The sequence below is a fragment of the Vipera berus genome, assembly GCF_964194415.1.
Source record: "Vipera berus genome assembly, chromosome: 5".
Taxonomy (NCBI): Eukaryota; Metazoa; Chordata; class Lepidosauria; order Squamata; family Viperidae; genus Vipera; species Vipera berus.
Window position 1 is genome coordinate 95,164,031 of NC_138207.1, and position 24,474 is coordinate 95,188,504.

Genomic DNA, 24,474 nt, shown 5'->3' on the forward strand with positions numbered 1-24,474 from the left:
AAAAAGGTGCCAGAACTCACACATGTCATACAACCCGCCTTGCCTACCCTACAAGGTTCTATAAAAAAAAAAGGTGCCGGAACTCCGTTCTGAGCGTTCTATGACAAAAAAAGCCCTGGGGTGGCATCAATTCCTTACTCAGCCATGGGGCTGTCTCCTTGGGAATCCCAAGAGACAGATGGTCGCCCTTAAGCCCTACATGGCATGGGTCCGGATTACCTACGGGAGCACCTACTGCCGGTGTCAACTTCCCTCCGTCCTGTACGCTCCCACAGAGAGGTCCTCCTCAGGGTACCACCGGTCACAGAATGTCGACTGGTGACCCCCAGGGGGAGGGCGTTCTCGGTGGGCGCGCCAGTCCTTTGGAACCGCTTACCGGCTGAACTACGGATGGCCCCCGACCTTCGCTCCTTCCGGTGTGATCTAAAAACTTATCTATTCGAACAAGCCGGCCTGGTCTGATGGGTTTGGGGTTTTAATCATTGTTTTTAACTAACTTACTACATTGGGCACAATCATTTAACTTTAAATCTTGTATCCTGTATTCTTATTTTTATTGCCCTGTACACCGCCCTGAGTCCTTCGGGAGAAGGGCGGTATATAAATCAAATAAATAAATAAATAAATAAATAAATAAAATAAAATAAAATAAAATAAAATAAAATAAAATAAAATAAAATAAAATAAAATAATAAAATAAAATAAAATAAAATAAAATAAAATAAAATAAAATAAAATAAAATAAAATAAAATAAATAAATAACCCAGCCTTCCAAATTTCCCCCAGGGATTCATTTCGTCGGGCCCTGGGCTGGTCCCGACTTTGCCGGGATCGGGGCAAAGGGGGTCCAGCTGCGCCTCCGGGCCAAGGGAGCTAGCTAACTGCCAGGCGCCAAGGGTGGCGGCGAGGGATGCGCGGCTCCGGGGCTAAGGCTACAGCCCAGACGAGGCTGCGCGCAAGGCGGATCTTGGCGGGGGTGGGCGGGCGGGCGAAGGATCCGGCCCTGGGCCCGGCAGGCGGGCGGGCGGGCGGAGCAGCTCAGCCCGAGCCTCCGCGATGCCGCCGCCTTCCCTTCCCGAAAGCGCCTCGCCGCCCTGTCGTCGGTTCCAACCAGTTTGGACCGGCTGCCTGCCTGCCTGCCGGCCGGCGGCTCCTCCGCTGCAACAAGGCGGCAGGAAGGGAGCCGCGCGGACGCTCGGCAGCCCGGCTCGGCAGGGCCGGAGGGCTGGGCCAGGCAGAGCACACCGGGCAGGTCGGGCCCCGGGCGAGCGCGGCCAGGCAGGTAAAGGGAACGGAGCGGAGGGAAGGGAAGGGAAGGGAAGGGAAGGGGGGCCAGCAAGGCTGCCTGCCCGCCTGCGTCTCTGTCTCTGCCGCCGGGAACCCCGAGAGGCAGAGGCGGCCGGGCGGCGGTGGGGGATGGAGAGCCAAGCGCAGCTTTTCCCGAGTGGCGAAGAGAGCCGGCCGGCTGCCGGGGGAAACGGGCTCGCCGCTTAACGGGGCGGAGGGAGGCGGGCGCGTTCCCGGCTTGATGCGCGCCAGCCGTGACCGGCAGGCGGGCAAGCGTGGGCTTTGTAGTCCGAGGCGTTGACCAGGGAGGCCGGGAAGGCTGATGGGGATAACAGCTGCTGGGGCTCCAGGTAGGCTTGCTTCTGAGTAAACGCGCTTCAGGTTGGAGGGAGTTTGCTCTTCGGGCCGGTCCCATCTCTGGAGAAGACGCTTCTCCTCGTCCTCCTCCTCCTTCTCCTCCTCCTCCTCCTCCTCCGAAGCTTCTTTTCTACCACAAAATGTTCTACCAGCCTCTTCGCCCATCATCCCCCCCGGCAAGAGAAGAGGCTCCCTCCTGGCGGACGGAAAGGAGGACCTTGTCCAGTCTCACCTGTCCAAGGTGCATCCGTTATTCACAGCGCCCGGGCGGAGAATTCGCGCTTGCAGAACACGCCAAATCCCACATCTTGTCTGCTGGTGTAGAACTCGGCATGTGACATGAACCTTGGGGTTTGGAGAGCCTGTTTTGTGGTTTCACACTCCGTGCGAACACATCCACAGGGCACGTCACGAGGGAGACTTCCCCTGTCTCCTGGCAGCCTGCGGTTCGGTGCAGAGATCCTGGAATAATGCAGTGCTTTCCAAGCAGCTGTTTTGGACAGAGTGTGGGGGGGGGACTGTCATGTTTAACGTGTATCCTTCCTCCTTCTCAGTTTAGATGCTGGAATGCTTTCAGTAGAAAAACACCCCCCAAACGCTCCCCCAGGACTAAACCGACAAGCAAAAGCATGGGAGCCAGTTAATTGGGTTTAGCATCAGGGCAGGGTTGTGAAAATAAATTCAAGAGTGGACCTCACCGAGGTCAACCTTTGCCTGGATTTGGGCACCTTTCAAAGCCCCTGCTTTGAAAAGTGAGGATCCCCCCAACCCCGGTGGTTCATATCTGGGGGAGGGGGGGCAAGCAGGGTCCTCTTGCAGAGGACAAACATTCACGGGTTCAAAAGGATTGAATTTCAGTTCCTGAAAGACTCAGATAGGCGGAAGTTTGAAAGTTTAAAGTATAGGATGATCTCTTGCAAAAACATAGTTACCAAAAGTCTGAAGGAGACCATGCTTGTCAGGGAAGGATGCTTTTTTTATCTTGGCAGCAGTCTTAGCGGGGAAAAGAAGAAAGAAAAGAAAAGAAAAGAAAAGAAAAGAAAAGAAAAGAAAAGAAAAGAAAAGAAAAGAAAAGAAAAAAAGAGGAAAGGAAGGGATCGGTTTATGACAATTCACCATGGCCAACTTGCCATGGCCAACTCGTCACAGGACAACTCATTGCTGGACAAAAGTTACAGTAATAAGAAAGAAATGGTGGAATAGAATCATTAAAGAAAGGATGCAAAAGAAGGGACAGAATGGAATGTAACTGAAAACAAAATATTTTTTTTATTTATTTTAAATAATTAAATAGAATTGTTAAAAAGTTCTGCATGAGTTGTCTTGTGGCTAGTTGTCCGTGGTGAGTTGTCCATGGCGAGTTGGCCACAACAAGTTTGCTGTGGCAAGTTGTCCTATTCCTGGGAAAGAAAGAAAAAAAGAAAGAAAGAAAGAGAGAGAGAGAGAGAGAAGGAAAGAAAGAAAGAAAGAAAGAAAGAAAGAAAGAAAGAAAGAAAGAAAGAAAGAAAGAAAGAAAGAAAGAAAGAAAGAAAAGAAAGAAAGAAAGAGTAAAAACAAGAAAAATCTTAGGATGTAAACATTGTGTTGGGGAAGTGTTGAATGAGAAGGAATTCCACTGATGTGCTGAGCAGAAACCTGAATGAGAGCTTTGAATAGCTAATTAGGCAGGAAGCACTGAGCGGGGTGGATAATTTTCAGTCAGAGGAGGGAGGGACTGCAGCAACCCTGTCCTGAAAACACTGCTGTCCCTCCACCTCTGTCTATGTACACACAAAATGTTCTATCAGTTAAGAAGGAGGCAGTCTTGAGGACAGGAGGAAGCACATTGCCCAGAGCCTTAAATCTGCAACATAAACATTTGTGAATGGTGTTACCTAACCGGGCAATGAAACATCTGCAAGAAAGAACAAAACTTGGACAACCAAGAGCACATCAGTTCAACTCTTGAGTCATAACTCCTCTCGATACGATTGGAGATGGAAACGAGATTCTTCCCGGCTCAAGGCAGCTGTTGTGTTCATCTGCATGTGAGACTGAAGTAGACTGAGGAAGTAGACTGAGGTGTCTTCAGGCAATAGTTACAGGGAGGGCTTGATGAGCAGACTGTCCTTCACCAAATGCCTCTTTCTGGTGCTGCAGCTCAAATGCAGTCAAGGCCAAAAGGGCCTTTGGCGCACGCAGGATGGCAAGTTCTCAAGCCAAAGCGGTCCTCTTTGGGATTCCACTGCAGTTGCTGAGGCAGCCACACAATCGTGGGAACAGAGGCAGCTGCAGGTGGGTGCAACATGACACCCAAGGCTGCCAGAAGTCCCTTTGGGCCTTCTGAAGAAGCATCTCAGCCCTCTTGAGGTTCCTCAGGCATCTTTAGGATTCCTTTGTGCTTTCCCCCTGTCTCTGCACTTCTGGGCCCAGATGTTTCAGTGGAGCAACTCGAGAAGAAAGCAGGCCAGAATATGGGGTGGTGAAGCTACGCTTGCATTTTAGGTCCTTTCCCACATGTGTGGATGGAAGGAGGAAAACATTCTGACTTGGTGATGTGTCCTAACGTGTTGATTGCTCCTCTGTGCTTTAGCTAATTGGAGCAACATAATATTTTAGTGAATAAAAGGTCAGCTTTTAAGTATTTTTACTTTCTCCGTGCTAAATGTCATAGATGTTTAGGGAGAGCTCCTTTTTCTTCCCATTACCATCTAGATTTCCAGGTATAATAGCTGCAATAAGCAGGAAGGAAAATTTGCCCCAGGGCTGAGGAGGTGTAGAACAGGCTTATCTACCTGCATCACCTCTCTGAAAAGAAGCGACCAGGTCAAGCAGGTGTGTGGAGGAATTATTGAGCCAGAGAGGAAATTTTGGGAAGAAACTAGCTTGGATTGTTGAAAATTAGAAGGTTGAGATTTTTGATGGGGACATTAAGGCTTGCCGTAAGGACAGGAGTGGCAGGACAATTTATTTCTACCTAGCAGCCAGATTAACTCGGTTTTAAGTTAAACAGCAATCCAAAGTCCTTCTCCAGGAATGTATTCCGTTCACCAAATGGACAGTAAGGACTGGCTCCCTTAAGGAGGAGCAGCTTAGAGTTTTGACACATTTCAAGAATTTGCATCGGTCTCCCCTAGAAGGTCTGTTAATTTCTAGTTAGCTGCCTCACGAAGGCCAGGATCTGGGAGTGAGGAAGGGAAGGTGCTCTGGGCAACAAGACTTGGCAAAAGCTGTGGGGTCAAAAGGGTAAAGTCTTCCTGGACGTGGCCCACTTCAGTGCCCACACATCCCTGAATCGAGATTAGCTGCAGAGATATTCAAGAGCCGTCTCTTCTGTTTTCTAGGGTGCAGCATTTCACAGAGAAATAGATAGAACCGTCTCCCTGGCTTAAGCGGTGGACAAGGAGCAGACGGTGGCAAGCAGGAGTCTTGCCCTTTTCCCAGAAATGGTGCTCCCAAAAGCCACTTTTCTCCTGCAGATGGAAGCCTCGTCTGCAAGAAGCGCCACTGTTGGTCCTTCTAGCTGTCCAAATCTTCACATTGGCAGCCGAGGAGGGGAGATGTCCGAGCCCCAAAGCCCGCTCAGCAACCTGCATGGAAGCTACAAAAGCCAGGCGGCCCCACAGCTTCTAGTTCTGTGGTGGCGAAGCTATGGCACGCGTGCCACAGGTGGCACGCAGAACCCTCTCCACGGCCACGCGCACCGTCGCCCCAGTCCTAGGCCTTCAGCTGGGTTTTATAAAACCTTTTCGCTTTAGGCTTCTGCCGCCGTGTGCAAAAAAAAAAAGGTTCAATCAATCAATCAATTTCAACTTCTCGCGGCAAAAAAAAAGGTTCTCGCAAAGTTGGAATTGATTGATTGAACTTTTTAGTTCCACCCAGTCTGCCGTTACCACCGCAGCCACGCCCACCCAATGGGCCACGCCCACCCAGCACTCAATGATGCGTAAGTGGGTTTTGGGTTGCAGTTTGGGCACTCGGTCTCTAAAAGGTTCGCCATCACTGTTCCAGTTCATTGAACAGCGAGGCAGGAAGAGGCAGTTCTGTGGCATCATACTTAGGGCTGTTCCAATTAGCTGCTTGTCCAGAGGACCTCAAAGTCACAGCTTGGACAGACCACGGTTCAGCCAGTGGCCGTGAGAGAAAATATTTGGGCCGAATGCAGCTTTCGAGAGCAGTTGGATGGAAACCAGATGTTGCTGGCCGTTTGCCTTGGCACAGCTTCCCAAGGACTTGTGTCATTCTTCTCTCCTCATCCTTGAGCTCAGATTCATGATGGCCTTCCGTGCGTGCTCAGCATTAGGGCAGCTGTGTCCCTTTTTCCTCCCACTTGTTTGTCTTTTTTCCTGCAGGGCTTGTGGACCCCTCGGATCCCGCCGGAAAATGGTGTTCCAGAAATCGCCCAATGGCGGCTGGGGCTGGGTGATAGTCCTCAGCTCCTTTTTCACCCAGTTCTTGTGCTATGGGTCTCCCTTGGCGGTTGGGGTGCTCTATGTGGAATGGCTGGACCTCTTTGGAGAAGGGAAAGGAAAGACCGCCTGGGTCGGGTCGCTGGCCAGTGGAGTGGGCCTGCTCGCAAGTAAGTCTTCCTTGCAAAAAAAGACAGGAAATATCTAACCTTTGTGTTTCTTTAGAAGAGCTTTGCTTTAAAGAAATGAAACTCCACTGAGGAGGGGGTTCAGTGGGAAGATCAGTTCCAGCAAGGGCACTTCACTGCCAAATGACATACAGCTGCAAAACAGCAAACTTTATTACAAGGAGTTTGAGAGTAGCCATTTATTTGCCATCTGCCCCCATCAGCCTGGTTTTTTTTTCCCTTCAGATAATCTACTGGGGTCATGTTGTTGTACTTAGTTCGAGAAAACATGGTGGCGATGGTTTCCGTGGGAAGTTGCTTTCCATTTCCAGCTTAGCAGGTAGTCAAGAATAAGACAAATGTTGTGGCTTTCGCTTTGTGCTTTTCTCCTAATCTCTGTCCAAGTGAAGAGGAACTGAAGAGCCTCTTGTTGCGAGTGAAGAAGGAGAGTGCAAAACCTGGGTTGAAACTTAACATTAAGAAAACCAAGATCATGGCATCTGGCCCTCTCAATTCCTGGCAAATAGATGGGGAAGAAATGGAGGTAGTGACAGATTTTATTTTCCTGGGCTCCAAGATCACTGCAGATGGGGACTGTAGCCAAGAAATTAAAAGACGCTTGTTCCTCGGGAGAAAAGCCATGGCAAATCTAGACAGCATACTAAAAAGCAGAGACATCACCCTGTCAACAAAAGTGTGTATAGTCAAGGCTGTGGTCTTCCCAGTTGCAATGTATGGCAGTGAAAGTTGGACCATAAGAAAGGCTGAGCGCCAAAGAATTGAGGCCTTTGAACTCTGGTGCTGGAGAAGACTCCTGCGAGTCCCTTGGACTGCAAGGCGATCAAACCGGTCAGTCCTAGAGGAGATCAACTCTGACTCCTCTTTAGAAGGCCAGATCCTGAAGCTAAAACTCAAATCCTTTGGCCACCTAATGAGAAGGAAGGACTCACTGGAGAAGAGCCTAATGCTGGGAAAGGTTGAGGGCAAGAGAAGAAGGGGACGACAGAGAACGAGGTGGCTGGATGGAGTCACTGAAGCAGTAGGCGTGAGCTTAAATGGACTCCAGAAGATGGTAGAGGACAGGAAGGCCTGGAGGAACGTTGTCCATAGGGTCGTGATGGGTTGGACACGACTTTGCAACTAACAACAACAACCTAATCTCTGAAGCACAGATGGTGAAAGATTGCTGCCCCTTTCCTGCAGTTAGGATTGAAATATGAATATAGATTTCCATTCTAATGGTAGAAACAGCTACGGTATCTTGGCAAGTCTCTAACTTTACTTATTAGGCGATGCGAGAAATAGGGAATCTCTAGAAATGCAATATTTGCACACACGGCATCTTTGGTATAGGGAAAATTGAAGGCCAGGATTTCGCAAATTAGATAGTTCAGTTCTGTGTATTCACCACAAGCAGAATAAATGGCACTAATTTTAGAAAGAATTAAAATAGAAGTTGCCATTCGCAGAGTTAGGTTTTTGTAAGCTGTTGACTCTCCAGTATGTCTGCATTAACCTGGCTCAGTTCAGTGGAAGGACAAAGAACTATAAAATGTGAAAAAAACCAACATGGCCCATAAAAAAGCATCTGTTTTTATCTCCAAAATCTTGCTCTAAAATTCTGTAGGTCAGACATTTGTAAAGGGATTGGAGAGTACGGGGATTAATATGGGATTTTTGTTTTCTATTGCCTTTAAATATTACTTTAATTATTGTAAACTACTTTCTCTTTTTGTTTTATTAAAAAAAAGGTAGCGATGGTGATGATAATGTATTTAAGCCAAGCTTACATACCTGTGTGAGAAGCATTGAAGGAAAAGGCTTTTAAAACTTTGCAGTCTAAAAAAAGTAGAAATATACAGATGCAGATTACAGGAGAAGCAATAATTGCTTCTCTATTTGCAGAACAGAGTTGAGTAATAAGAGACTGAATAAATGATCTGGCAGAATTGTATCTGTATGCAAATTTCCTTAATGCAGGGTAAGGTTGATAAGAGGTGATTTTTTGACAGTGCTCATTAGAGGTGATAATAACTTCTCTGGTATCTAAAAAAAAAAGGATTTTGACCTTGGTTTTTTTTTATAATGGGAGCACAATGACTTTTCATACCTTAAAGATGTTAAAAAAATACAAAGGCTTTTTGGATAAATGTGTGAGTCACAACAAAGGAGATGGTCGCTGACCCTTCTCTAACTGCTTTGTGGTAAAAATAGATTTAAAAGCGGAAACATGAATGCACTGGAAGTCTGTAGGTTTCGCAGGCCTTGCAAGCAAGGAGGAATAGAAAAAGCAAGAAGAACAGGTGGGGGAGAAGAAGAAGTGAGTGAGGAATGGAAATAGACCATCCCCATGAGTGGCAGAGATAAGTGTGAATATCAAAAGAAAACTAGCTTTTGTTGCTTGTAAAACGTTGAGAGAGGAAGGAAGCTGCCTGGACCCCACAGAATAACTCTTGGAAGGGACCATGGAAGGGACCATGGAGGTCTTCTAGTCCTACCCCTGCTCAGGCAGGAAACCCTATACCACTTCAGACAAATGACTGTCTGCTCTCTTCTTAAAAACCTCCAGCGTTGGAACACCCATAACTTCTGAAGCCAAGCCATTCCACTGGTTCATTGTTCTCACTGTCAGGAAATTTCTCCTTAGTTCTAGGTTGCTTCTCCCCTTGGTTAGTTTCCATCCGTTGCTCCTTGTCTTGCCTTCCGATTCTTTGGTGGACTTGGTAGAGAAAGGCTGGGAATTGGGGTTTTAAGTCCCCAAGAGATGCTTCCCCTGGGAAGATCGCGGGGCCCTAGAGCAAGGCTCCCGAACCTTGGCAACTTTCAGTCACTGGGACTTCAACTCCCAGAACTGAACTCATCTGAGCCTCAGGTTAAGGCAAGAGGACCAAGGGGTGCATGAAGGGACTCCATTTTTAGCAAGGGAAAGTTCTTCCTTGGAGTTCTCCTGGTGCTGCATTTTTTGGACTGCCTCTGCCTCATCGTGCATGGACATCGCCTGCATTCCTGGACAAATTGGCTTTGCAGGTTTGGGAAACCTGAAGACATCTGCAACATCTGTCCTCCAAAGTCAGCAGACACAGACAGCATTGCTTGAAAGAGCAAAGGTGGTGTTGTGACTCAGGGCCAGCCTGTGGGTCCGACAGCCGGCTCCGATGTATCGGAGGACTCAGATGTGGGGGAGGAGGGAAACGAACCGGCTGATGATGATTTGGAGGCTTTGCAGAGTCCTCAGCCGGGGACCTCTTCTCAGCTGTGTGAGCCCGAGAGTGCGGAGGATGATGACCCACAGCTGGCCCTGTTCAAGGACGCCCGACGCAGGAGGCAGACGAGCAGGGACAAACAAAGAAAGACTATGGGACTCCTCGGGAGGAGGCACAGGGAGACCACGCCCTGAGCTCTCTATAAAAGAAGTGTTTGGGGAGGGGCTGGTTGCTGAAAGCAACTTTTCCGCTTGAGAAGACAAGCTCTTGTGTTTTTGTTAACTGCGTAATTAAATCTTGGCAGAAGCCTTTTAGCCTTGGACGCTTTCCAGACTCTTCTTTTAATTAGGGGTTGTGAGAAGAGGGCTGGTTCAGAACAGTTTGCTTTCAGCCACCCACCCCTTAATACTACGATGGAGCAGCTTCTTGCCGAGAATGCCCAGCTCAACCAGCAACTCACCTTGCTGGCCACTCAGGTGGCACAACTGCAGGCTCAGGTACATGCTGCCCCCCCACCCAGGAGGAAATGTCAGATAGCTATGCCGGATAAATTTGCTGGTAAACCAGAACTGTTTCCTGCCTTCCTGGGACAATGCCAGCTTTATATCAGCGTGAGAGCAGCTGATTTCCCCACTGACCGAGATAAGGTGGGATTCGTGTTGAGCCTTCTGTCGGGAGATGCAGCTCGTTGGGGCACGCCTCTGTTGGCACAGCCTAGCCCTTTGTTGGATAACTTTGGGGGGTTTTGTGACCATATGCGCCTCATGTACGAGGACCCGATTAAGGCGCAGACCGCCACCCGACGTCTGAAAGCTTTGAGGCAGGGTCTGCGCCCCCTACAGGCCTATATCAGCGATTTCCGGCTGCTTAGCCAGGATTCCGCCTGGAATGAGGCTGCGCTCGTGGATGCCTTTCAGGATGGCTTGTCAGAGGAGATGTTGGATGAGCTGGCCCGCGTGGACATTCCCTCAGACCTGAATGGGCTGATCCATCTTTGTCTGCGGATCGATGCCCGGCTGCAGCAGCGTAAGAGTCGCCGTGCCACCCCACAGACCCCTGCCGCCCCTGTTGTGCGTGAGCCCCCAGTCCAGAGGGAGGAGCCAATGGAGCTGGGTGCCGCCAGGTCCCGTCTATCGGTGACGGAAATGGACAGACGACGATCGGAGGGGTTGTGTTTTTACTGTGGGGACCCTGGACATTTGGCTGCTTCTTGCCCGAAGAAGCGTCAGCGGGCGTCAGTGACCAAGCCTGCCCCGAGAAAGTCCCCTGCTTTGCTATCGGGAAACGGCCCGAGCCCGATCTAGACGGTGTGAAAGATCGGGCGACCCACAACGATCACGCCGAGCGACGCCGTTCCGACGGTGCCTGTGAACCTCCACGGCATTTGATTTTGGAGGCACGACTGATCCTTCCTGGCAAGCCAGAGGGGATTCCGGTCCATGCCTTAATTGACTCTGGGGCTACCACTAACTTTATGGATTCGGCCTTTGTGGCCAAATGGGCTGTTCCCCAGTGTCCGGTGGATCCGCCCATGCTTGTGGAGACCATCGATGGTCGAGTGCTCCTGTCCGGGCCTATCACGGCCGCCACGCAACCCGTGTGTATGGCCATCAGTACCCATGTGGAGGCCATTCAGTTTTACGTCACTTCGGATCTGCACTTCCCCGTGGTCTTGGGACTGGCGTGGCTCCGGGCGCATGATCCACAGATCTATTGGTCTCAGAACTTGGTCACCTTCCCAAGTTTGCAGTGCGTGGACCACACCCGCCATATCTGTGCCGGCCAGGTGGAGGGTTCCTCAGGGGTTTCCTTGCCTCCCGTACTGTCCGACTTTGCTGACGTGTTCAGCGAGTCAGAGGCGGACCAATTACCCCCGCACAGGCCCTACGACTGCTCCATTGACCTAGTCCCTGATGCGCCTCTCCCAGTGGGGCGTTTGTACTCCATGTCGGAGCCCGAGTTGGCTGCATTGCGGGACTTCCTGACAAAGAACTTGGCTCGTGGTTTCATCCGGCCCTCGTCCTCGCCAGTGTCTGCGCCCGTGCTCTTCGTCAAAAAGAAGTCGGGCGAGTTACGGCTTTGCTGTGACTACCGGAAACTCAATGCCATCACGGTGCGTAACCGCTACCCGCTGCCCCTCATCCCCGAGCTCTTGGACCGACTCCGGGAGGCTAAGATCTTCACGAAACTGGACCTGCGTGGAGCTTACAACCTCGTCAGGGTTCGGCCGGGTGATGAGTGGAAGACGGCGTTTGGTACTCGCTATGGACATTTCGAGTACACGGTGATGCCGTTTGGCCTGACCAACGCCCCCGCTGTGTTTCAGCATTTTATGAACGACATCTTTCGGGATCTGTTGGACCAGTTTGTTGTGATTTACCTGGACGACATCCTGATTTACTCCCCGTCGCGTGAAGCGCATCATCAGCATCTCCGTCAGGTCCTGCAGCGCCTCCGGAAACATCGGCTGTTTGCCAAGTTGGAGAAGTGCCAGTTCTACCAGGTGACCATTGATTTCTTGGGCCACCGCATTTCTCCTGAGGGCATCGCCATGGATCCAAGTAAAGTTGAGTCGTTGCAGAGTTGGCAACCCCCGCGTCGCGTGAAGGATGTTCAGCGACTTCTTGGATTTGCCAACTACTATCGGACATTCATCCCTGGCTTTGCTGCCTTGACAGCCCCCCTCACCCGGCTCCTGCAGAAGAAGACTCGGTTCCAGTGGAACGCCCCCGAACAACAGGCGTTCCAAGCTTTGAAGGACGCCTTCATGAAGGAGCCCATCTTGAAGCATCCTGACCCGCAACGGCCGTTTGTCGTGGAGGCGGACGCCTCCGACATTGCCATTGGGGCCGTGTTACTCCAAGCAGCGATGCCCAACGGTACCCATTTCCCTTGCGCGTATCACTCTCGGAAATTGAATCCCTCGGAGCGCAACTATACCATCTGGGAGAAGGAGTTGCTGGCCATCAAGGCGGCGTTCGAGGCTTGGAGGCATCATCTGGAGGGGGCGCGGCATCAAATCGAGGTCCGGACGGACCACAAGAATCTGGAAAGCCTGCAGACCGCTCGGAATTTGAACCAACGCCAGATCCGGTGGTCCCTCTTCTTTGTGAGGTTTGACTTCCGGGTGCGGTACATACCAAGCGGGCACAACCAGAGAGCGGATGCTCTGTCCAGGAAGCCCGAGTACACCCGAGTGGAAGACAAGCTTCCGCCCAGGACCGTGATCCCCGTCGAGTCTTTTGCTGCGGTGCGGGAGCCGGTGGACATACGGGCTCGGATCTGGGAGGCGCAGCAGCAGGAGGCGTGGGTGGCTCAGCGGAAGGAAGAGGTGGGGCCAGATTCGCCTTGGTCGGTCACGGATGGACTCCTGTATTATCGTGACCGGCTCTATGTTCCAGGAGGGCCACTCAGGGGACTCGTCCTCAGCCAATGTCATGATAACCCGGCTGCGGGGCATTTTGGCCTGTTCAAGACTCTGAACCTGGTCTCCCGTACTTTCTGGTGGCCCCGAGTCCGACACGATGTCCAGTCTTATGTCACCTCCTGCGTCCCATGCAGGCAGGCCAAGTCAGCGACAGGGGCCCCGCCTGGTTTACTGCAGCCTTTGCCAACGCCCAAGAGACCCTGGGGGGCTGTGTCCATGGACTTTCTGACGGATCTACCCCCATCCTCCGGCTTCACGACAGTGTTTGTGGTGGTGGACATGTTGACCAAGATGGCGCACTTCATCCCCTGTCGCGGCTTACCGTCAGCTCGCGCCACTAGTCGCATGTTCATCCAACAGGTGTTCCGGCTGCACGGCCTTCCCGATAGGGTCGTCTCCGATAGGGGGGCCCAGTTTACAGCCCGCTTCTGGCAGGAGTTGATGCGGGCGTTGGACATTAAGGTTTGCCTCTCGTCCGCGCATCATCCTCAGACCGACGGGGGTACCGAGAAGGTCATCGGCATTTTAGAGCAGTATCTGCGCTGCTACGTTAACCTGCAGCAGGACAATTGGGTGGACTACTTGGCCATAGCCGAGTTTGCCTTTAACAACTCGCAGCACACCTCCACGCAGATGACACCGTTCTTGGCCAACGTGGGTTATCACCCCCGGTTTTTCCCCCTTTCTCCCGTGGACTCACCGGAGCCGGCAGCGAACGAATTCATGGCGGAGTTACAGGCGATCCATCGGTTGGTGCGACGGCAGCTGGAGAAGGCCAAGGCCGACTACAAGAGGTTCGCCGATCGGTCGAGAAGGGATACGCCTCCACTATCGGTGGGGGATCGGGTCTGGCTGTCCACCAGGAACCTGCCATCCACTCGGCCGGCGAGGAAGCTGGACCACCGTTACCTTGGACCGTTCCCAGTCGAGGCCGTCATCAACCCGGTCGCCTATCGTTTAACTCTGCCACGTTCCCTGCGCGTGCACCCGGTCTTCCATCGGTCCTTGCTGGTCCCCGAACGACCGGCCTGTCCACTTCGCCAGGCGGAACCTCCACCATCAGGAACTCGTGATGGAGGCAGCACCCCCGAGTACGAGGTCGCCAGCATCAGGGATTCCCGCTGGCTGAAAGGTCGCTTCCAGTACCTGATCGAGTGGAAAGGGTACGGGCCGGAGGACTTCACATGGGAAGACGCGACCGCCGTTCATGCCCCTGCGTTGGTGACTGCTTTTCACGAACAGTTCCCATCCCGACCGCATCCGGATCGGCAGACCCGGGGGAAGGGCCCTGCGGTGCGGGATAGTGTTGTGACTCAGGGCCAGCCTGTGGGTCTGACAGCCGGCTCCGATGTATCGGAGGACTCAGATGTGGGGGAGGAGGGAAACGAACCGGCTGATGATGATTTGGAGGCTTTGCAGAGTCCTCAGCCGGGGACCTCTTCTCAGCTGTGTGAGCCCGAGAGTGCGGAGGATGATGACCCACAGCTGGCCCTGTTCAAGGACGCCCGACGCAGGAGGCAGACGAGCAGGGACAAACAAAGAAAGACTATGGGACTCCTCGGGAGGAGGCACAGGGAGACCACGCCCTGAGCTCTCTATAAAAGAAGTGTTTGGGGAGGGGCTGGTTGCTGAAAGCAACTTTTCCGCTTGAGAAGACAAGCTCTTGTGTTTTTGTTAACTGCGTAATTAAATCTTGGCAGAAGCCTTTTAGCCTTGGACGCTTTCCAGACTCTTCTTTTAATTAGGGGTTGTGAGAAGAGGGCTGGTTCAGAACAGGTGGGAAGACAGCCCTTGTTCAACTTCTCCTGCTTGCCCGTCCCAAGCTGATGGGCCCCGGAGGGCCTGGGCACACCACTGGTACTCCTGCCCACCTCACTCAGCATCCTGCCCCACTTGACTTCCCTGTTACAAAATCCTTTAATGGGAAAGCATAATCTGTGATGAGCAGAGCAACCCATGAGCAATTCTAGATGTTTGTCTTTGGAAGAGTGGTGAAGCTTGTCTAGCCTTCAGCTTCTGGTGCCAAGTCATGAAAAGCAGTGTTGATGGCACAAAACTGCAAAGACTTACTTAGGTAAAGGTAAAAGTTCCCCCGCACATGCGTGCTAGTCGTTTCCGACTCTAGGGGCCAGTGCTCATCTCCGTTTCAAAGCCGAAGAGCCAGCGCTTGTCCGAGGACGTCTCCGTGGTCATGTGGCCGGCATAACTAGACGCCAAAGGCGCACAGAACGCTGTTACCTTCCCACCGTAGTGGTCCCTATTTTTCTACTTGCATTTTTCACGTGCTTTCGAACTGCTAGGCTGGCAGAAGCTGGGACCAGTAACAGGCGCTCACTCTGCTACGTGGCACTCGGGATTCGACCCGCCAAACTGCCGACCTTCTGATTGACAAGCTCAGCGTCCTAACCCACTGAGCCACCCCGTGGCTTACTTAGTGGCTTACTTAGTGGCTCTCTATTTTATGAATTACCATCAGTCTTGAGTTTGTTTAAATTAAAATGCTACACGTGACCGAAAACCGAAACGTCTAATAGGCTTAAAACTGGTCACTGGTTCCCAGATCTCATTTTTCATCTATATTCTCACCAGTTCTTTGTTGAGTTTCCTTGAAAGAGTCTCTACCTCCTTATTTCTGTTTCAGTCAATTCTGGCTGATTTAACCTTCTCTCCAAAAGGTCATGCAAAGCGGTGGGGAAGGATAACTAAAGATACCACAAATCCATTGAGAGGAGGGGGACAGTTGGGGGAGAAGGCATTATTGCCCTTTTTCAGGAAATTGTAGCGTTGCAAATTAAATCATGCCCTCTCCTCACGTGGTCGGTTCAATTTAAGAAGTCTACAGTCCTCTGAATTGGAAATCAACCTTATGGCCCTCAGTTGTACTGATCCCTGTGTAGGCACATAGGACATTGGATGGTGCAAACAGGAGTTTATCTAAACCCTTGATGGGAAGAAAAAGTACATTGATGTTTTTGTGGGAGGAACTAGCTTCTACTGTATCTATTGTGTGATGGGTTTATTGGTTAAGCCCATAAAGGACAATCTTATTTATACCCAGGTACCTGAGCATTAGCCAGGTAACTCCCTTTAAGGCAACATCCTTGCTGATCTGTGACAAAGAGGGGAGGGGGCTGGGCATGCTCTGGCATGGTGCTGCCCACCACAACTTCGATGTGGTTCTCAGAGGCTTAGTTGGTGGTAGAACTTTCTCTTTCCTGGTGTAAAAATGGTGAAATAAGCATTAGAACATCTTGAGCTAGAGCCTTTCTTTTTGGATTTAAGAGAGGTCAATCAACTCCTTTTAATAATTCAAAATAAGATTGTTCCTGTGTTTTTCTCCCCCCCATCCCCCGATTGTTCTCATGAAGGTCCCATCTGCAGCACCTGTGTCTCCGCTTTCGGCGCACGGCCAGTGACCATCTTCAGTAGCTTCATGGTTGCAGGAGGCCTTATGATGAGCAGCTTTGCACCCAATATCTACTTCCTTTTTTGTTCTTATGGAATTATTGTTGGTAAGAAAATTCACAAGGTCCTCTTTGGCCCCACCAGATAGCAAGGGAATCAAATGCTCAGGAGTTAAAGGCATCTTCTAGAAGGTGGAGTTTAAACCTGGACTTTAAATCTGGGCTGTAATCTTCCCTAGTGGGTGGCTGAATTTCCAAGAGACTCGTGGAGCTCCAGAATTTGCCTGATATTCAGGTGAACAAATGCAGCCTCCAGAATAAGTTGCCTGTATCCTTTCATTGGTGTATAAGGAGAAAGCCCCAGAAATGAAAGTAACTAAATTTTACCAGAATTGGGTGACTAATAAAGGAAAATTAAGTCCTGAGTTTTAATTGGCTCCAGTTTCTAAGATACAGCTTGGAAATTGCATCAGAATAATTCAAAATTACGAGGGGGGGAATGTGCGATTATGCTCTACAAGTTTTCTACAAAATGTGATGTAGCAATGAGAATGGTGCCACGCCAATCATTATAAATTTATCTTTTTATTGATACCAATAAAACATAACATTCCATTCATTTATTGGTTTTTTTATCTAACATTTTCATGCTTTTTCACTCTGCAAGAAGTTCCACTGTTGTAATCTGGAGCCCAGTAGCTCTTGCCTTACTCTTTGGCTATTCCAAATCCCTGACCAGGTCATATAGTTCACTCTGTGAAATCAGATGTGGTTCAGGAGGTGCATACGGTGGGCTAAAGTTTAGGCCTGCTGACATAGATGGCCCAGGATCACCTGCATCCTGCTCATCGTCTTTCTCATCATCTGAGTGTAGAGAGTAGGATGCTGGTGGATCTGACATTGGCAAGTCCTCACCATGGGGAACAGGACGCAGTGCAGATGGAATGTTTGGCTATTCCACGGTCCACTTCTTCTTTCTTGAGATCCCTTTTGCAATTGGGGAAAACCATGCAAAAATAGCAGTCGCTACTATGATTGGTAGGTTCCCTCCACACCATTGGGACTTCAAAAGGCATGGACTTTTTCTTCTTGTTTAGCCAATGACACAGGTAAGTTGCACATGTAATGCAACAATAATGAGGCACCCAACTCTTGTCTGATCCCTTATTTTGCACCCAAAATATAGGTGGTACGCCCTTTTTTTACCACTACCATCATACTGCACTTTTGAGATGCAAATGTAACCTCGCCACAACTGTAGCAGAAGATATCTGCATTGCTTACACAGTTTTGAGGCTTCTTGGCTTCTGGGGGAAAATACCACGCAACTGTTTCTTGAAAATGTTAGGCAATGATACTTTCACAAGCCACCAGATGTAACTATATGATGCGTAGATCTGATCAAGACAAATGTGCCTTGCAATAAAAGAACAATAAATTACAGTTAGGCAATAATCTTTGGCCGCCATGTGGTACCATTTTCATTGTTCTACCGTACTTTGTCGAGATGTTACTAGGCATCATGATCATTAGACGCCTCCCTCCCTGGTAGACAAATATACTCGCCTGTGTATAAATCTTTGTTGTGAAATATCTTGAAAACTTTAGCCAACCAGCCAATTCATCTAATCAAAATATGTAAGAATTAACACATTTTTATCTCGGAGGTCGATAATTTCCCAAAATTGACCAAGTGAAATTGATCAAATTAGTCGAGAGTAACTGGAGCACTGATTATATGCACATAAACTTTTCTATGCCTTTAGGACTTGGATGTGGCTTATTGTACACGGCCACCGTCACAATCACGTGCCAATACTTCGACAAACGTAGAGGGCTGGCACTCGGCCTCATTTCGACAGGTAGGTTTGTGTAGCTGGCATTGGTCCCTGGGCGGGAATGAACTGACACACTACTTTGGTTGACGGCGATTCTGTCTTCCAAACGCCAAAAGTGGGATTTTGCATTTAGCGCACAGTTAAACATTACTTCTAAATCCGTTTCAGGTTATTCCTCCACTTCCATAATTTTATCATGAAGACTCTGCCGCTCCTTTGAATGAGCTAGATTTTGTGTTTTTTTTTTGTTTTTTGTTTTTTATAAACTTTTTATTGATTTTCTTTTACATACATATGTTAATTTGCATTAATTTAACGCCCAGGGGGAGGGCGTTCTCTGTGGGCGCGCCAGACCTTTGGAACCGCTTGCCGGTTGAGCTCCGGATGGCCCCCGACCTTCGCTCCTTCCGGCGCGATCTAAAAACGTATTTATTTGAGCAATCCGACCTGGTTTGATGGGTTAGGGCAGGGGTTTTAATATGTTTTTAACTATTGTTTTAAATTTGGGCATTATATTTAATCGTTTTTTAACTTTTGTATTCTGTTTTTATATTTATTGCCCTGTACACCGCCCTGAGTCCTTCGGGAGAAGGGCGGTATAAAAATATAATAAATAAATAAATAAATAAATAAATAAATAAATAAATAAATAAATAAATAAATAAATAAATAATTTTTCAACCAACGAGCTGTCTGGGCTCAGCTATGCTAGTACATATTCAATTCCTAATCCTTCATTCTAGCCAACAATAAAATAAATCCCAAGTTTGGTAGTAATCTGTATCTTCTTTATCTTTCAGTCCCATAGTTAATCTATCCATGTCTCCGCATTCTAATATTTTTTCTGGTTATTTCTTCCTCTGGTGGTAGCCTTTCATTCTTCCAGTATTGCGCAAAGATCATTCTCGCTGCTGTGGTGACATGTAGAATCAAATATAGACTTTGTTTGTTAATCTTTTCAGGCATTATACCTAGTAAGAAAAGTTCAGGTTTAAAATCAACATGCTTACCTAGTATTTTTTCTAACCAAGCATGTATCTTTTTCCAATAAGCCTTTGCTTTGCCACAGGTCCATCAAATGTGATAGTACGTGCCTGAGTTGTGCTTACATTTCCGGCATCTATCTGACATATTTTTAAACATTTTTGCTAATCTTGCTGGTGGCAATTGCCATCTATAAAACATTTTATATAAGTTTTGTTTATACGAAGTTGACATTGTTAATTTGTAACTTCTCTCCCATAGCTTTTGCCACTTTTCTAGCTAGATTTTGATAGGATAATTTAAAAAAGAGAGACAGGACTTCCGGTTTGTTACGCAGCCGCTGTGGACGGCTGGGAGACTTGCTCTCTCTCCCTTGTCCAGTTTTACGTACATCGCTTGGGGCCCCTGAAAGGGGCTGAAAGCCACCCTGAAGAGGTGACCAGCAAGGAGGGGAGCTCGCTGGATCACGGGAGAGCTGCAACTTTCCTGTTAGACCTGGTGATCCCTCCAAACCAGCAGACGAAAGGTCCAGCCATTATGGCTTGTCCATAGGCTGTGAACAGCTGAAGTCACATTTTCCACCAGGCAACTCTTAAAGCAGCGCAGAAGAGACTGGGTGAGATCTACCTCTTTTACACCCTAATTACTTTCTGTACCTGCTTAAGCTGCTAAGCATTTTCCCCCCTGAGGTGAGGGAAGGGGAACTTTTGCCCTCCCTCCAGAAAGAGCTGCGACTAAATACCTAGGGGCATTTTAAACGTTGAAAAAAATAACTGAATCCCAATTGGAACTTTATTTCTCAAAGCATGTGGATTGAAAGATTTTTTATTTCCTATTGTTCATTGTCTACTTCTGTTGGAAATGTGGATTCTTTCTTATGAAAAAAGAAAGAAAAACTGAAAAGATTAAGAGAACTTTGGGACTCAAAGGGAAACTTTAAAAGGGGCCTGGCTGACTGTCCAGGGAAATAGATAAGATACATAACCTTGAGAACTTTGAAACAACAGCTGTGAAAGGCTTTGTGTTCCCTACCTAGGAAAAAAAAATCTCTCTTTTAGATTTTCTAAGTGTAAAGCCTTTAGCTTAAAATACCAGTATGGAAGACCAGGAACAAAATTTATTTATGGAGGAAGATCAACAAACTCTCGCTATGTTGAAAACACTAATCCAAATTCTTACCACAACCAAGGAAATACTAAGAGGCTATGTGAAGGAACAAGAAGGCAGCCCAGGTATGAAAGCCCAAACTTTGACCACAACTAAAAAATCATCTATACAAAATGCAATAGAAAAAATGAAACATTCAAGTACGATGACAGAAGAATCTACTATTAAACAAATATTGATATTTGAAAATCCAGAAAAGACATTGACAACTTAGAAAAAGGGAAAGGTTTTTTTATACAGCTCAGAAGGAACTAGAGGATCTAGGAAAAGAACAGTTGGATGAGAAGACAAACAATTCAGAACAACTATGTCGATATGCAAGAATAAAGAAACGACCCACAAGTCCTCTCAAAAAATGGTGATTGGATGGTTGTGCCAATATCAATTAATATACATGATATTACAAGGAGATTGGTTTGATGACCCAAAAACAAGGACATGGAAGAAGATTTGGCAAAGGAAAAAAGCCAGAATAAGACTCAAGAAGAATGGAGTTTTGACCATCTTATTGAAATCTGAAACAGAATGTACTTAAATAGATAAGATGTGTATGTCAACAAGACATTGTTATGAACTGAGATAAAGAAAAATTTTTGGTCATTAGTATAAATACTAATAGCTAATCTGAATATTGATTTGTGCATAAAGGTCATGTAAAGGTGAATAATGTAGACAAGCTAAAAACCTATTGTTGAAAGTAATAAATAGGTCTATATGGAATGTTAAAAACAAAAATTATCAGTTTAAGCAAGAGACAGCAGATACAAAGAGGAAGAGAGGAAGTATTAAATATTGAAATAAAAAGAAATTTTGATTACTACTTAAAAAAAAACCTGAAAATTAGCAAAAAGGAAGGATATCATATTGTATCCTTAACTTGTTGACATAGAGGGTGAGAAGTAAACGGGATGTGTATTTTGAATATTAGATTTTGTGAGGAATGGTGTTAGATGAATTGGGAGTATACTAAAAATCTTGGGAATGATAAATATCAAACATTAAATCTAAATGTTAGTGGAAATTCAAATTGAAAAATTTATTAGGTCATTGATTGTCTAAAAGATTGTATGTTTAAAACAAAATATGTGTAAACTAAAAACTATGGATATATGTAAGAAAGTTATTTTCTATGTGATTGATAGGATAAAACTTGTCTTTAAATCTACAAATAGACAGTATATGTGAAGGGAAAAAGAGGAAATGTTTACGGTAGCAATTTGAAATCTGTATTAAAGATATCTGTATGTAATTGAGTTACTACTACCCAGAAACCACGTTGCTTTTCAAATATGTGAATATAATATTAGAACATCAATAAAATTTGTAAAAAAAATAAATTAAAAAAAAAGAGAGAGACAGAGAAGGAGCTCAGCCAGGAATGGGCGATCTGGTCCAGTCCTTGCTTTCTTCCAGCCTCTGTGGAAACACCAGTTTTGAAAACCAAAACTGTTGGCTTTGCTCTAGAAACCTCTTGATGTTATGGCTCTGCTCTGCAGCTTTTTACATTACTTTTACTTCATTTGTTACACTGGCAGCCAAGGCCCAGCAGACGGTGACACGGATCTACTGACATGTGCTTCTCTCCTTCCAGGATCAAGCATTGGCCTTTTCATCTATGCTGCCTTACAGAAAGAGCTGATTGAACTGTACGGGTTGGATGGCTGCCTGCTGATCATTGGCGCTCTCTCTCTAAACATCCTAGCCTGTGGCAGCCTGATGAGGCCTCTGTCGGTGGCCCAGAAGCCCAAGATGGAGAAGGTTCCAGATCAATACCTCATTTATGATGGAAAAGAGAAACCCTCTCGTGAGGAACACATCACCATACTTGAAAAAGGCCAGAGTGAGGGGAAAGGGGAAAATCAGGGGGCGGGCAGTGACCACCAAGCAAATGGCCTCCCGGTTCATAGCCAACTACTCTCGGACTCCCCAAGAGAGGCCGAGAGCTATCCAAAGAAAGTCTCGGAACAAACGTACCTGTGCAAACAACTGGCTATGCAGAAATGGGGCCTGTACTTAAATTACTGGGAGGACACCCTGAGTCTTTTTAAAAACAAAGTCTTTTTCGCCCTGTTTCTTGCCATCTTCCTCTTTGACGTTGGCGGCTTCCCTCCTTCCTTGCTCATGGAGGATGTGGCGAGGAGCTCAAATGTCATTGAGGGGGACTGCGCCATCCCTCTGATCTCCATCATTGGCATTATGACTGCTGTGGGCAAGCTGGCCCTGGGCATCCTGGCAGATGTAGACTGGATTAATGCTTTGTATCTCTACATCCTGACGTTGATCTTGACGGCAGCAGCCCTGGTGTTAATTCCATTCGCCCAAAGCTACAGTGCTCTGGCAATCCTTTCGGGGGCTTTGGGGTTCCTGGCAGGAAACTGGTCGATCTTCCCCTACATCACAACCCAGACGGTGGGAATCGAGAAACTGACCCACGCCTATGGCATATTGATGTTTTTTGCTGGACTTGGAAACAGCCTTGGACCCCCAGTTGTAGGTAAGTCGGCATTTCAGCCAGATGCCGTTCCTTCCTCTTCTTCTTCTTTTTTTTTTTAAAAAAAGGCCTCCATCTACAGAACCTGTTGGTGGAGATGTAGCATTATTCAGTTACAATGGAGAAGTACAGCACTATATTCTCAGTATCCTTAAAAACCCATATCCTGGTTGGTGCTCCATAGGTAAAGGTAAAGGTTCCCCCGCACATGCGTGCTAGTCGTTTCTGACTCTAGGGGCCGGTGCTCATCTCCGTTTCAAAGCCAAAGAGCCAGCGCTTGTCTGAGGACGTCTCCGTGGTCATGTGGCTGGCATGACTAGACGCCAAAGGCGCACGGAATGCTGTTACCTTCCCACCGTAGTGGTCCCTATTTTTCTACTTGCATTTTTACGTGCTTTCGAACTGCTAGGTTGGCAGAAGCTGGGACGAGTAACAGGCGCTCACTCTGCTACGCGGCACTCGGGATTTGACCCGCCAAACTGCCGACCTTTTGATCGACAGGCTCAGCGTCCTAACCCACTGAGCCATTGCGTCCCTACTGTACCGTACTATAAATCCTTTCTACCTCTCTGATACAACAGCTGCCAATCGGCTGCAATTGTGGCTTGTCAATGGCTTGGGTTCAAAGCACTGGCATCCTTGACTGGCAGTTTCCTGACCAATCATGCTCTGGTGTGACATTTTTATGGAAGGGGAAACCTTCTTTGATGCCACGGTGTGAGACAAGAAGGCTTGGATCTGTTTTTTGGCATCTCTTTCTGTTCTCTTTCAGGTTGGTTTTATGACTGGACTGCTTCTTACGATGTGGCTTTCTACTTCAGTGGCCTGTGTGTGCTGTTCGGAGGGCTTCTCCTCCTGGTGGCCGTGCTGCCCTGTTGGCCTGGAACAAGCCCTACCATCGGCCCCAATCCCAAACACTTATTCCTCCACAGCTGCCTCCGGACCGTAAATGACCGTATGGAATAGTCGCTGCTGTTTTTATACTGATACTTTTAGTATACTTTTGCATCTATTTATAAAGGTTTTTAAGACACTTTTGATACTTCTTTGAAACACTTGGACCCCTGAGCCAAAACATCAAGTCCTGACCACTGCAGCTAAGTTCCAACAACACAATGGGGCCTTCTGCTTTGCCGTTGCCCATAATCAGCAAAATGATGCTTCTGCCAGATGGCAACTGACCAAGAGATTGTTAAGGTGCAGTGAAGCTCTGCTCTTGAGGTGGAGCTTCTCTTGACGAGCTTCCCACTCCCTATCTCTGTTCAGGAGGCTGAGTGTGCAAGCCGTGGCAAGTGTGCAAAATGGTTGGATCTAGAACCAGCATATTTCAGTTTCCTGAATGAGGCTCCTCCTCTCACCCACATTGTATTGTACTACAGTTTTGCTAAGTATTTTCTGGTGCAACAAATGTATTTTATACACATTTTCATGTAATCATTGTACTTAATTTTGGCCAAGTTGACACAGTACTTGCTTCCCTCTTCAGGAACCTTAATGCTATTTGGTTGGGAGAGGCTGCATCACTCTGAGTGTCATGGAAGTAATTGAAGACCCTGTTTTCTCTGAGGAATCTTGTGGGTTGCCAAAAGATCCCATGATCTATGAAATAAACAGCCCAACAAGAATGTAGCATTTAATACCAATGAAGATGTTGGATGGCAAAAAGGTTACTGCATATTCTATCAGGAGCTGTTACAAATTATTCAACTGAATTCTATAAAACCAAGGAATAAATGCAATTTATTAAAGAAACCACAAAA

The 24,474-nt window shown here is 47.7% G+C and overlaps 1 protein-coding gene across 2 annotated transcripts; it reads left to right on the forward strand.

Annotated features, from left to right (window-relative positions):
- On the forward strand, positions 1-24,474 carry SLC16A9 (solute carrier family 16 member 9). 2 transcript variants are annotated; one of them, XM_081329401.1, is made up of 6 exons: positions 1-1,283; positions 5,977-6,203; positions 16,199-16,342; positions 18,001-18,096; positions 21,815-22,717; positions 23,487-24,474. In XM_081329401.1, the coding sequence occupies exons 2-6, from the start codon at positions 6,008-6,010 to the stop codon at positions 23,678-23,680; spliced, it is 1,533 nt and encodes a 510-aa protein (XP_081185527.1). In that variant the 5' UTR covers positions 1-1,283; positions 5,977-6,007; the 3' UTR covers positions 23,681-24,474. The 2 variants fall into 2 exon arrangements, with proteins under 2 accessions (XP_081185527.1, XP_081185526.1); XM_081329400.1 differs by lacking the exon at positions 1-1,283 and having other exon boundaries at positions 1,343-6,203.

Coding starts and splice junctions, on each gene's coding strand:
- SLC16A9 (XM_081329400.1), top strand. CDS start 5,807: ATGGAAACCAGATGTTGCTGGCCGTTTGCCTTGGCACAGCTTCCCAAG. Junction 6,204..16,198: donor TGGAGTGGGCCTGCTCGCAA/GTAAGTCTTCCT, acceptor GTTCTCATGAAG/GTCCCATCTGCAGCACCTGT. Junction 18,097..21,814: donor ACTCGGCCTCATTTCGACAG/GTAGGTTTGTGT, acceptor CTCTCCTTCCAG/GATCAAGCATTGGCCTTTTC.